This window comes from Ambystoma mexicanum, chromosome 2q (genome assembly GCF_040938575.1).
Source record: "Ambystoma mexicanum isolate Mex_15411 chromosome 2q, UKY_AmexF1_1, whole genome shotgun sequence".
Classification (NCBI taxonomy): Eukaryota; Metazoa; Chordata; class Amphibia; order Caudata; family Ambystomatidae; genus Ambystoma; species Ambystoma mexicanum.
The window spans coordinates 1,349,606,603-1,349,620,414 of NC_090924.1; the positions used below are offsets into that span (position 1 = coordinate 1,349,606,603).

General features: G+C 47.5%; 1 protein-coding gene across 6 annotated transcripts in view; it reads left to right on the forward strand.

Moving 5' to 3' along the window:
• The first annotated feature begins 1,097 nt into the window (after positions 1-1,097).
• The window catches only part of CNOT10 (CCR4-NOT transcription complex subunit 10), a 1,248,840-nt gene continuing 1,236,125 nt past the window's right edge, over positions 1,098-13,812 (forward strand). For 3 of the 6 annotated variants that reach the window (XM_069648813.1, XM_069648814.1, XM_069648818.1), the window contains exon 1: positions 1,899-2,057. In XM_069648813.1, the coding sequence (XP_069504914.1) occupies positions 2,036-2,057 (22 nt within the window). In that variant the 5' untranslated portion in view covers positions 1,899-2,035. Of the gene's footprint in view, positions 2,058-13,812 lie in introns of all 6 variants that reach the window. The other 3 variants (XM_069648816.1, XM_069648817.1, XM_069648815.1) reach the window with 2 other exon arrangements.

Genomic DNA, 13,812 nt, shown 5'->3' on the forward strand with positions numbered 1-13,812 from the left:
TGCTCATTGGTCCCCTGCAGGGCATGACCTGTCCTCCATGATGGATTGGGGAATCCCCCCTTAAATTGACAATGAACTCTATTTAGTTCTGTTATTCAAACTTTTTTGTTTGTAAAAGTTTTTTCTTTGCTGCTGTGGTTCAGAAGTAAAGATTGTAATGCATAATACTCGCCTCCTTGTCTTTAATAGTATATAAACCCCCTTCTCACGCTAGTGAGGGGGATTAGTCATTGATGATGTGTCATGATTACCCACCCATATAGACCACATGTCTGAGATATGGCTTTACATTGTAGGCTCCAAAGCAGACAGCAAGCCAATGGGGACGTGAACATCAGCCGGGAAGTTGAATTAAAGTTGCGTTTACTGGTTGGACGCATAAAGTTTTAAGAAGACCAGCGAAAGAAAGAGGATGTTTTAAGATTGGCAGTATTTATGGGACTGGTTATGGACTATTGGTCAGGAAGATCACTTGTTTTTTATACGACAAATAACAATGTACACTTTTTAAATCTCAAACTATCTTGGGGATTGTAGTTGCATGGTTTGTTTATTGATGAAACTTTGATGCTTGAGAAAGTCAAGATCTGAGAAAGTATAATCCTTCCCCTCTGTGTCTTTAATATAATTAGGACTTTCTGTAACGTTAGTAATGAAAAATGACTACTGTTATCTCTGTTGAAAGCTCAATAACACTCTTTGAGCTCAATAAACTCAATAAACGAACAATGTTCAAAAGCCAGCGATTACGATACAAGAAGCGAACTTCAGCATCATCATAGACACCATATGACTGCCAGATTTGAGCGGAAGCCAAGCCTAACGTCATAGTTTCTCAGGGTCCTGTGGGGTGAGGGGCTTGGCTATGTATATCGCTCCTCCTCTGGCACTTTTGGAAACGGACGAAATGTTGCCTGACCTTAGCATGGTTGTGCTGTTTCGACTGTCGCTTTCAAGCGCGGTTGTACAGGTCGCCATGGAAATAGTGTCATTTCCCAATGTTTCCACTGATGTCCTTCTTTTATGTTCATTGTAAAAGTCCTAATATTCTCTCTCTTTCCGGGTTTGTGGTTAGAGGTCAGAGAGGCTTTGACGTCATATTCGGAGCGCCGCCGGAAGTGAGAAGATATCAAACCTAGCACCCTGTCAATTAATACCAGGACGCCCTGGAGCTCACGGACTGTGTTACACAGAGCCTGTGTCAACAACCGATTGTAGCTGTTGGAGTTCGTATAAGCGCCACCATTAGGACCCTGAAACATTCGGGCACCTAGGGGCCCGCACATAGAGAGTACAGCAGATGTTTTGGAGACTGGGACATCAGTAACACAGGCTGTGCCTGCACGAAAATACTTCAGCGCCAGCAGGGTAAGGATTGCATCCCTGCCTGTGCTAAAAAGGACAACAGCAACACAAAGAAGGGGATGTGTACATCCATTCAATAATCCTGCGCCACCGGAGTGGAGACACAACATCACAGTACTAGAGGAATGCGAACTTTGTTTCTACGAACTTTGCAGTAGCACTGCCTTAATCTAAGAGCACAGCAGCACCACAGAGAAGAGGGTCGGTGCCTGCACCAAGAAACTCAGGAATACCAGAGAGAAGGGGCATAAGGTCTGCTCGTATCGGTCAATTCTTGCTGGCAAGTTGCTTATACAGAGGGAAGAAAAAAAAACAGTGCGAGCGTGATTTGTGGTGGGTCAAACTACTGCAGTACCATTAAGAGTACCTGCTGTGTTAGGATACTCGCCCCAGCAGTGTGTTAAGACGCACGTTAAGTGCGGTGTACTTTTGGGATCAGGACTCCGAACCAACAGCAGAGAAAGACACCGGTGGGAGTTCCTCCGTGGTAACATTCGTGCAGCACCAGCGTAGACGACACCGAAGAGACATTAGAAAAGCTGCGGGCGTCTGTGTGAGGCTGAACGACACAGCTGACTGATAGGGCTTCGCGCAGTAGAGAAATCAAATCGCAATCGGTAGCAGAGCATAACCACTCTAGTTAACGACAAAAGACCGAACTAGAAGCACCATGGCAGCAGACAAGTCAGGAGGTATATACCCTATTCAACGTCCAATTACTTTTTTTGCATTGGTTCCATAAGTAAATTTAAAGTTTGTTTAAATCACCTTTTAATGTACACAGATGCTAACTTTTTAGAGTGGGTTGGAGCGTCTCTTGTGCTTTGCAACACTCGCATGCCCCGCCCTCCAAAAAAATGTGCATAACCACACCCACCACCTAAAAAAGGCATGATGCCGTTTGAACCGCAAACATTGGCCGCAAATGGCATTAGAATAAGGAGCAATCAATGATAACTTCTAACTTTTACCTTTTTGTGGTAGCGTAGCTATGTGTATTTCCCTCAATAGAGGTGACCGCTCCTTAGTTGATTTTGTTTTGACATTAGTTTTACAGGTGAGCACTTCATCTTATTTGCATCAATCGGTGTGTATTACATTTTACTGTTGAATCACCCTTGAGAAGGGGTGGTATTGCAGTGGTGTGCCTTGAGATCTTTGGCAAAATTGTTCTTAGCTTTTCCTATCTGACTTTCTTGACATTTTGAAACATCATTAATATATGTAGCAACAGAAAATGCTATTGTTTGGACTTAAAATTAACTAAATTATAAACACTTGTATATCTGCTTCCTCAGTGCGTGATATTATTTTCAGAATCTTTTTTACTTTTTTTTTATTTTTTACTGGGCCTTCCAATAACTTGTTTAAATGATGCCTTGACTATTACATTGCTTAATTCTTTTTCTGGACTAACCACTTTGGCAGATAAGGTACAACACGAGAAAGTCATTTGGCCAAAATCGCATACTTTTTAGTTGAGATTCTTTCTTTTGCGCCCAGTCTGCAATTTAGACCCCTGACTTGACCACGTATCTTCTCAGCTCTGGTTGTTAAAAACCTATTAAACCAATCCAACAAACCCATTAATACTGGTAGAAGTACACAAAAAAGGTGTGTTATTGTATTCCCCATTCAGAATTGAAATATACAAGTAATGTATGCGTAGCAATCCTTTTTCTTCTGCAACTTAATTTGAAGCTTAAAAGCGCAAATCTGTACAGTTCCAAAGAAACCTGTTTCGCCCATGGCATCATATAAATACATTGAGAAGTTTATAGTGTGACAAGGGGTCAATTTGTGACTCCAAAGTGTCTTGAGGGAAAGTGCAGATTTTCACATTCACTTGTTGGACTGGTATGGGGGCTTTGAAATGCAAAAGCCTGCATCCACCCAAAGGTTAATTCTCAATTAGAGAGCATTTTCTGCCCTTTATTTATTGAACGCTTGCCTATACAGCAGAAAGTGTTTCCAGGCGCCACAGGTCTACGGGGGGGAAGAGTGGCGGATACAATCAATAAAAGGTCTTACACGGCCTTGTGACATTTGGATCGTGCAAATGCAGCTAGCATGAAGAGCAGGGGGTTGAGGGGAGGAAAAGCGCAAAGGGAGAGCGGCAGGATGAAAGAAGGAGGGGGTCCAGTGGCTGAGTAAGCGCTGTAGCTGGGCCAGGAGGGATAGTGCGCTAGGGGACAGGATAAGGGTAAGCTAGTGTGCGTGAGGTGGACCTGACTTGGTTGTAGGGTCAGGGGAGGGTGTCTGAAGGCAGGTGCTAGTAGGGAGGTGCTGAGGCAGACTGGGCTTGGGAGTGCCGGCCCCTGTATCACTAAGAAGGAGGTAAAGTACCCAGTTTTTTTGGTCTCGATGGGGGAGGGGGGTATCAGAACTCAATGGGAACTAAATCAAAAGGGAAGTGAGTCTGATTACCCCTCTTTCCATTGCCCAGCGGTTCGAGTGAAGATGAGTTACAAACTAAACAAATAGAGTTTGATTATGTCTACAAAACATCATGGACCCAAAACAGAAAGGCTCATCAAAAAACTAAATTTATTACATGTTGTATATGACTAAAAGGCACAAGATGCCACAAACGCAGACATTTCATTGTTATAAGAAAACCTTATTACAAATTTGTAACCACTTTGTGTGCATCAAAGTCCCACAAACAGTTTGCATGGGTATCTCAGATAAATGTCGACATGTTTCGGCCTTTTTATGTTTGAGACACTATCTCTAATATCTTTTGGTCTTATATTTTTTTTTTAACCTTTATTTTTTGATCTCTTAGATATATACACATCAACAACCTGTATCAAGTAGATACATACAACAATACGTTCATGGCTCACAAAGTTTCCAATTTAGTCTTTCCTCTGCTTTGGTATCCAATAAAGGCACTATCTGATATCCAATCATGGTCTCACTTAGTCGCATCAGGCGAGGGAGGTATGTGTCTATTAGGCCCTTGCAATTGGTGGGGTTGGGATTGGGAGCTCAGTGTCAGAATTGGAAAGTAGGTAGATGATGTATGGGCCCCAGATATCTGGTGGACGCGTGTGGAGGGCAAGGGTTCTTGTGAATTCGATGTCCATATCTTGGCAGTAGGTAATGTCTTTTTTTCCATGCTGTTAGTGTGGCATTTCAAAGCTTCTCTCCTGCGCGCTAGCACCAGGAGCAGGGCGGCCAGTCTCCGCACTGGAGCTTGTAGGTATTTGGTCATACTTAGGAGTGCAGTAGCCGGATTGGGAGTCAGCTCCTCTCAGACTATGTCGCTTGTGGACTGTAGAACCGAGGACCAGAACCGGGCTATTCCAGGACAGTGCCAGGCGAGGTGAATAAAATCCGCGGAATCTTTCACACTGATCTGAAGGTTCGGGATGGTGACGTTATTTTTTCTTGGGGGTATAGTAGGTTTAATGCACAAAGTTGAAATGAATCTGCTTAAAGCGAGTATCGCTCCTTTCTGGGTTGGCCGAAGAATATAGGTCCAGTCGTCTTCTGATATTGTGGACTGAAGGGTTGCTTCCCATCGTTGTTTTGCTCTTATGGCAGTAACTGTTGTATCGGTTAGCAGTGATTTATATATTGTGGAGACTTGCCTTTCCTCCCCCTTAGCCTGAATCACATTGTGGAACAGGTCCCATGTCGGTGGTGGTTTGGGAAATGATGGGAACTGGGCTTGCAGGGTGTGGCGCTGTGTGAAATGAATGTCAAGTGAAGTGACGCCGCTCCTCTCCCTGACCATTTGTGGGGTTATGAACATCCCTTCAGGAAAAAGGTCACAGATGGATTGGATATCAATCTTATTAAGCCAGATCTGAAATACCCTGTCGTTCCTCAGGGGTATGCCAGGAACGAACTTGATGGGCAATAGTGGGGAGTATCTTATATGTATCGTGTATTTATGGGCAATTTTTTTCCAAATATCATAGGGAGATAGGACTGTGTTCAACGTGTTGTATGGCACGGGAAGGTTGCTGAGAATTACGGCTCTTAGGAGGTTTGGGGAAGCCACGGCCTGTTCGACCTGCACATGTGGACGAACGAAATTGGTAGTGTACCAATGGCTCAGGAATTGCGCTTGTGCGGCCCAATAGTATTTCTCCACGTCGGGGAGTGCGAGGCCACCCTGAGATACCGGTAGCGTCAGCGTTGTGTAGGCGACACTTGCTGGTATCCCAGCCCATATTAATTCAAGAATAAGGCTTTTGATTTTTTGGTGGAATGAACGTGGCAGTATTAGGGGTATATTCGTAAATAAGTAAAGGAGTTTGGGAAGAATCCTCATTTTGGTCAGTGAAACCCTCCCCCATAGTGTCAATGGAAGGGACTTCCACCTCTGAATGCGCTCTTGGAGGGAGTATAATACTTTCCCATAGTTATCTTTAAATATTTCATTGTAATTCAACGACATGAGGATGCCGAGGTAACGGACCTTCGAGCTTTCCCATTTAAATCTGTGGTCATCATGGAACTTGGGGGTAGCTGGTGTCAGGAATATCAGTGATTTGGAGTGGTTGGTTTTAAGACGAGAGATGCTGCTAATTTAATCACTTCACGCATTACCGGGTTAAGGTTAGTTTGGGGGTCGTTGACAAATAACATCACATCATCTGCATGGAGGGAGACTACCAGTCTATGCGGGCCCAGGGTGAGGCCCCTATTGATTTGGTGGGATCTCAATCTGGAGGCGAGAGGTTCCATAACTAGGGCAAATAAAAGGGCCGACAAGGGGCAGCCCGGTCTAGTGCCACGTTCGAGCTTGACTCTGGGAGATTTTGTATTGCCTAAGGTGATGTAGGTTCGAGGATCATTATAGAGCAGTGAGACAATTTTTATAAAGATTTTCACCAGGCCCATTTGTGTGAGTGTCGCAAAAAGATATGGCCACTCTACGGAATCAAAGGCTTTTCAGGGTCCAGTAGGACGGTGATTGCATGTTGTGTTGGTTCGAGAGCCATGCTGACTCCAAACAGCCGGCGAATACCGTATGTAGTGCTACGTCCAGGAATGAAACTGGCTTGGTCTCCCAGTACCAATGCGGGCATAAGGGGAAGGAGTCGAGTTGCTAGAATTTTTGGTAGGATCTTGTTATCAAGATTGATTAGCGAGATTGGCCTGTAGGAGGCACAGTCATCTTGGGGCTTGCCTGGTTTGTCTATAAGAACTACATTAGCTTCTCAGAAGGGTGGGTGGTAGTATCCCTCGCTCTAGGGGCTCTTCGTATACTCAGAGAAGTAATGGAGCAATAATGGTCGCGTGCACTTTATAGAATTCTCCAGTGAGTCCATCTGGGCCTGGCGCTTTGGTATTTGGAAGTGACTTTATTGCCTCGATTTCCTCTAGTGTGATGGGTGCGTTCAGTGATTTCCCGTAGTTCTTGGATTACCCAATACAGTTCGGTGTCGTTGAGTTAGCCCTGAAGCACCTCAGGGTTGGCGGTGCTTTTAGAACTATATAGGTCCTGGTAGAATCTGTGAAACGTGTTCACTATTTCTTCTGTATAGACCAGGTTCCCTTGTGCGTCACAGATACGTGCCACACAAGTAGGTGTTTGATCGAGTCTTAGAAGGTGGGCTAGGAGTGTCCCAGGTTTTTGTCCCTCTCCATACTGCCTGATCCTGTGTCTGCGGCCTAGAAACTTCAGCTCATGTTCCGCTGCCTCCTGGAATTTTGGTAGTTATATTTTCAGACCGGCCTGGGTCTGCGTGTCTGAGGATGTTATTTGTTTAGTTTCGAGTTCCTTCAGGCGTCGTTCACTGTTTGCTAGCTCGCGCTGTATCAGTTTTAGGATGCCTTTTTCCTTGGTCATGCACGCGCCTTGTACGTAGCATTTCAGCGTCTCCCATAAGGTGCCGGCCGAGCTTACTGAATCTTGATTTATTTTGAGAAAAGTAGTGATCTCTTGTTGGAGTTCAGACGCGAAGACCGAATCTGAGAGCGAACCTGTTTTAAATCTCCAGTTGAGGGCGGTCTTCCGGGTATCGGGCAACATGAATTCGAGTGTGACCATGGAATGGTTGGAGAGGGACCGTGGTAGGATTTGACAGGGTCCCCAGTTGTATGGACTATGGGCTGTTACCTGGAGATAATCAATACGTGAGCTGGTGGTGTGGACTTCAGAGTGAAATGTGTATTCGTGTGAGTTCTGATGAGTGTATCTCCAAATATCGGACAGCTCGAAAGCCTGACAGATCTGTTACCTGGTGACTTGCTTTGGAGACTGTTATTTACGCTGTGAGATTTGTCATTTTGGGGATCCAGAGGGGTATTGAGGTCTGCGCCCCAGATGATTGGTGCTGAGGTGTACGCTCCCAGATGGGACATGACCCAATTGAAGTTGTTCGGTCCATCTGTGTTAGGAGCGTAAGTGTTCACCAAAACTATTTCCTTCCTAGCAAGTATTCCTCTCACCAAAAGGGTCCTACCCCTCTCCGTCTTTCTTAAAGTCAATCAAGCTAAAATTGGCTTTTTTGTCTATTAGTATTTCAACCCCTCTCGCGTAGGAAGAGTGTGAGGAGAAATATCTGTGGCAGCCGCATGAGCGGGCCCAATGTTTTTCAGCAGCTGGTAAGAGGTGGGTTTCTTGTAGCATGGCATTATTGATTTTGTGCCAGCTGAGGTATTGGAGGACCCTCAAGAGCTTGGCTGGTTGGTTGCCACCTCTGATGTTCCAGGTGGCAATTTTATACAGACCCATTTAGAGTGCTTAGGAGAGGGGCGTCGGGCTCCGTCCCGTCATTGAGACTCAGATATTGCCTAAGCGTGCAAGAGGAGTTATTGAGGATTGCTGGTTCGGGAATAGGATTCTGTGGTGCTTTGTGGTTGAACGTAGGTGATCAATCGAAGGTAACTTGGTGAAATTAACATCCTTCCCTTGCGTGGGCAACCCCCAACTGGCCCACGATGTTCCCACCCTTAAAATCGGAACTACAAACAGTGCTGTGCTTGGGGCGTTAGTAGCCCAACAGGAGGTAGTGTGGCTCTCTTGTTGAATGGGTTTTTAACTCTTTGGTGAGTAGCGTGTATCATAGTGATGCTGGGGTGATAGCTCCGCTGCTCCTTGCCGAAGTCGTAGGCTATGGTGGGTCTCTCCGCATACGGCCTTCACGTTGAGGGTTTGGATTGTTTGGGGCGGGTCTACAACCGGCGCGGTCAAGGTATTCATTGGCCTCCTCTGGTGTGGTAAAGAATTGGGCTTTCCCCTCGTGCTGAATGCAGAGTTTGGCGGGAAACCACATGGAATAGAGTATATGGTTATCTTGTAGTCTCCGCTTAACTGTCGTGAAAGAGCGCCTCTGTGCTTGTACTGTTGTTGAGAAATCGGGGAAGAATTGGATTGGGTCGCCGTCAAATTGGAGTTTCCCTTTTTCTCTGGCAGGCTGGAGTATTGCGTCCCGGTCCTTATAATTGAGTAGTCTTGCTATAATCGGACGCTGGTTTGCTCCTGGGATTGATCTGGTATTGGGAATTCTGTGTGCTCTTTCTATGACAAATTGTTGGGAAAGCACTTCTGCCCCAAATAATTCGGTGCAGATCCATTCAACGTGGTCCTCCCATTTTAGTCTGAAATTGTTGCTCTCTGACTCTGGTAATTCTAATATTGTTCCTGCAGGAACGTCCTTCCAAATCTTCGTTTTTGGCGGAGACAGCCTTCATTTGGGATTCTAGAGCGGAGACTCTGGTGGTCAGGGCTGCAGTACCGTCATCCAGATCTGATACGTGTTGCTCCACGTTGTCCAGCCTGTCCGCGTGTTGGTCGAGGCGGTGTTGAAGTCAATCTACTTTGGACGATAGACTGTCTAATTTACTCCCTAAGTCCCCAATTCTCGCCTTCAAGTCTGGCAGGATTTCCCTGATGTCGAGGCTTGGGGTCCATATCTTTTGCGGGGGACGCTGGCCTACTGTTGGTGTTTGTCATCTTGCCGGAAGAGCTGGCTTCGAAATTCAGTTTTTTCTGAGACTTGTCGGGTTTCCCCATGGTCAGCTCCGATCTGGTCCCTGCGTGCTTAGCAGTAGATGCAGTTTGGGCACTGGTTGTCGCGGCGCAGGTAGCAGTTCAGGATAGGTTTACCGTTGTTGTGGATGATCTGTGGAGGGTTAACCGGTGACTTGCTGGATTGGGTCTGGCACTAGGATAGTGATGGGGTACTTTTTGTAAATTGGCGCACGTTTTCCACTTCTCGCACTTAGTGCTGGCAGCGGTTGTCTGGAGAAAATTCCTTGAATCTGGTGGAATTACTTGGTATATGACCGGTCAGCACTGGGGTGCTCCCATTGGGGTCTGAGGGACGTGTTTCTAGCGGCCCCTGAAGATTGTGACGTCGTTCCTCGCAGGCGAGCACCTAGACGGATACCGTTTGGCATGGTTTGCAGGATGTACTGCGCTGTGTGAGAGACTGTTTGAGTTTGCTGGCGGCAGATGGGCTTGCTGGTATATGGCGCCTGTTCCCGAGTGGAGTGCCGGAGTGCAGTTGTGCTCCAGCGCAGGTGGGGTGCATTGATTCGGCTCGGCCGTCTGTTGGGCAAAGCCCCTAATCTACCATCACAATGAACGTTTCCCAATTTCTTCGTTGATTGAGGGATGCAGGCGTGTTCTCCACGGGTGTACAGCTTATAGGCCTTAACACTCGTAGGGCCATCAGGAGGCCGTGTTTAGTGCTGCTGTCCCAGTGCGGTTGACAATTCAGCGAGAGAGATTTACCTGACTTGACTAGTTTGTTCAGTGAGCGGGTCTCTTAGGAGGCATTGTCTGCTCTTTGAGGATCGGGGTGTATGGGAAATTAATGTCCGGAAAGAACGCGGCTTGATTCCGCTGTTGGAGGTGAGTGTCTTGGAGGTGCCGCGAGGACCAGTTGTCACCAGGGGGAGGCGTGTGGTTGGTGTCCGTTGGAGATGCAGGTGACTGTTCCCTACCCCCCACCCCCCCCGGGGGCTCCGTCAAACACCGCCGACAAGGGTACCGGCCCCTGCGGCTTCCGCCGGCATTACAGGCTGTATGGGGCCGGAGGTTTCACACGTCCGCTGGGGCACAGCACAAGCACTGCACACGTTAAACTGGGCTCCTACCTGGACACCGGGCCGGACTGCTCAGTAGGGCGGGCCGCCTCCACGCCTCTCGCCGGGCCACCGCGGGGACAGAGACAGCCGTGTCTCTTCTAGCGCTGAGAGTGCGCATGTCGACCCGCTTCCCTGTAGTGGCTCGGCTTTTCGGTGGTGCGGTGTCTGGGAGCCTGTGCTGAATGTTCGCAGCCGGTGACTTGGGCACTGCGGGGCTCCTCCTCCTTCTCTGCTCGTGGCCTTGCCCACCGCACGGGGTTCCAGCTCATGTAAATCGGCGGGCCTCCGAGGCAGCCCGTAACTCGGCCAATTTTAGGGCTCCTGAGACAATTTTTGTATCAAAATGTTCAGCACAAACTCAGGAATCAGCGCAGCGTTAGCTGTGGCAGAATTGGGCACCACAGAGGGATGGATGAGACGGGATTAATTCTGAGCCACACAGAGCTCCCTAGGAAGCCGACATCGCGTTTGGCTCTCTAGCACCCTCATCTTTTGTTCTTTCTTTTGGGCCATCTTCAGGACAAAATTTCTTCCAGAAAGATCAAAATTGACTCAATTCCCCATTTGGTGTTCAGCTTGGTTATTTCTACAAAAACATATACAACGTGTGAGTCCATTCTTTGTTATCATGGGTTCAGGATAAAAACAGATACAAATTTAGGTGTGTATTCCAAAAGGTACAATACCAGGAGTGGGACAAATCAATTGGACAAAAACACCAACATCACTTCCAAAACAGTGCAACACTGGGCAAAGTAAGAAAACATGTTACTTCAGATTGATGTATCTTTACATGTGTTACCCGCAGTATTTCTTTTAGTTTGATGGGAGCTACTAGGTGTTGCACTAAGATTGTTTCCGAGGTAGTCTCGTCTGCCAGCCATTTATGTGACTTAGCTGAGCTGCCAGGTAGTACCTCTCAAGGTTTGGCAATTTCACCCCGCCGTTATCGTATGGTAGATATAAAATTGCTAGTGAGTCTGTGGCAGTTAACGCCCCACAAGAATTCTCAGAGCAGCACCTCCAAGGAACAGAAAAAAGACGCCCCAACATAGTAGTGCACGTTGTTGAAGTACAAGAACCTCGGGCGAATAATCATTTTGGTGATGGCTACCCTACCTAACGGTGATAGTGGCAGCTTTGACCAGAATTTCATGGACTTCCTCAAGCCCAGCACCACCTTTGCCGTGTTGTGTACATCCATTTGTTCCGGCGTATGTCTAATATTCACCTCCCAAGTACTTGAACGAGTCCACCTCCCAATTAAGCCCCATCGCTGCTAGCTCGCTGGCCTTTCTTCCTCTCAACCCTGCTAACGGGAATATGCAGGGTTTGGTTTTGCTGAAGTGGATCCCTGACACTTTGGCGTAGTTATCAAATATGTCCAGGATCACCGGTACATTCAGGTGCAGATCCCTCACGTACAGTAGCATGTCGTCCGTGTAAAGTGACAGCAGGTGTCCTGTTTCCACCCCCCCCAGGCACCCTACCCAGATGCCAGCATCTAGGTGTTGCTTCCTGAGGTATATTGCTATGGGTTCAAGGCCCAGCACGTACAGCATTGGGTATAGTGTGCATCCCTGTCGCATCCCCCTCTTAATATCCCAGATTGCTGACACTATCCTCCAGTTTTGACCATGGCCTTCGGGTTTGTGTATAATTTTCGCACCCATCGGATGAACCTCTCCCCAAATCCAAATTCCCTTAGTGTTGCCACCAGCCATTCCCAATATATTGAGTCGAACGCCTTTGTGACGTCCATTGAGAGTATGGCATACTGTTCTTGGGATGCAGCTGTTTGCTTGAGTATGTGTTGTAGTCTGCGTAAGTTCAAGGCTGTGCTGCGCCCTGGTATGAAGCCATTTCGGTCACTATGTATCAAGCCCCCCATTATCCTGTTCAGGCACCTGACCAGTATAGTGGTTAGAATCTTGATGTCATAATTCAGCATTGCTAGTGGGCGGTACGAATCACATTCATCCATTGGTTTCCTGGGTTTAGGTATCGGTATAAGTAGGGTCTCCCTCATGGTTTCCGGCAGTTCCCCTTTGGTGTATGCCTCCCGGAAAACTTCAAGCAACACCAGTGTCAGGGTTGCTTCATATGTTTTATAGAACTCTGGGGGAGTCCGTCACTTCCCGGTGTTTTACTAGAGGCAAGTGACCATATTGCCTCTGTGAAATCCTCCCCTGTGATTTCGGCCTCTAGGGATTCCTGTTGTGACGACTCTATTTTGGGAAGGACTATTTCGTCCAGTGTGTAGGATGTCAATTTGTGGCACCTGATGATCATGACCGTAGAGGTGGGAGCAGAAATCTCGGAAAATGTTGATTTCCTGTTGTGTTTTACGTATTATTCCTGTTTTATCTTTGATCTCCGTGGTCGGGGATCGTGGGTGCTCTCTCCTACATAGCCACGCTAACAGTTTGCCTGACTTGTTGCCCTCACCATGTGCTTTTGCGGGTTTTCGCTGTGTAATCAAACTTGAAGAGCCTTCGCCATGCTTCATGGCAGTCCCCCCGTAACCGTGCTAGCTCCACCTCCCTTGTCCCCCTTGTATCGGACTGTGTTTTATCTTTACCTTCAGTTCAGCTCTTAGCGTTTTACGTATGCCCCCCGCTCCCGCAATGGCCTTGCCCCTCACCACTACTTTCATTGCCTCCCAGACTGTGCCCAATCTTCCCACGCTATCTACGTTCTTTTCCACATTTTCCTCTATTTTGTCTTGCAGCTCTTCTGTGAAGGCCGGATCTGGTAGGGCATCTGGTACCATACGCCACAGCGGTATGGGCGGTCTAGGCCCCTGTGTCTTCCAGTTCATCAGTAGTGGTGAGTGGTCTGATATTGACCTGTCTAAGTGCTGTGACGATTCTATTTGTGTTTGATTGCCCTTGGCCACAAATAGGTAGTCCATTCTCGTGTGCAGGGAGTGTGGCGATGAGAAGTATGAATAACCTTTGTCTGTGGGAATGGGGGCGTGGCTTAGCAGCCATGGAGTAGGCTGCATCTCCGCAGAGCTTCGTGATCCGACTAATGATCCTGAAAAGCATGAGCTGTTATACAGTAGATTGCGGTATATAAATAACGGCGTGAATGTATGAAGACGGAGAGGGCAAGAAGCGGGCATCGGCGGAAGGATCGACATAAAAGCACAAGAGATCTGCTACTTTGTGTCCCGCAATGTGGATGATAACGAAGTGCCAAGATGGCGGCGACCCTGGAACAAAGGGATCGTAAGAGACAGGAGTGACGGAGGAGCGAGCTACAGAAGAACAGGAAGCCGATCAACAGCTGCGGGCGGACGAGGTCTGTGGCAGAATAAGTGCACGACTCTACGGATGGGAGAGGAGGCGGACTGCGCACACCCAGCAGGTTAGGAGCGGACAC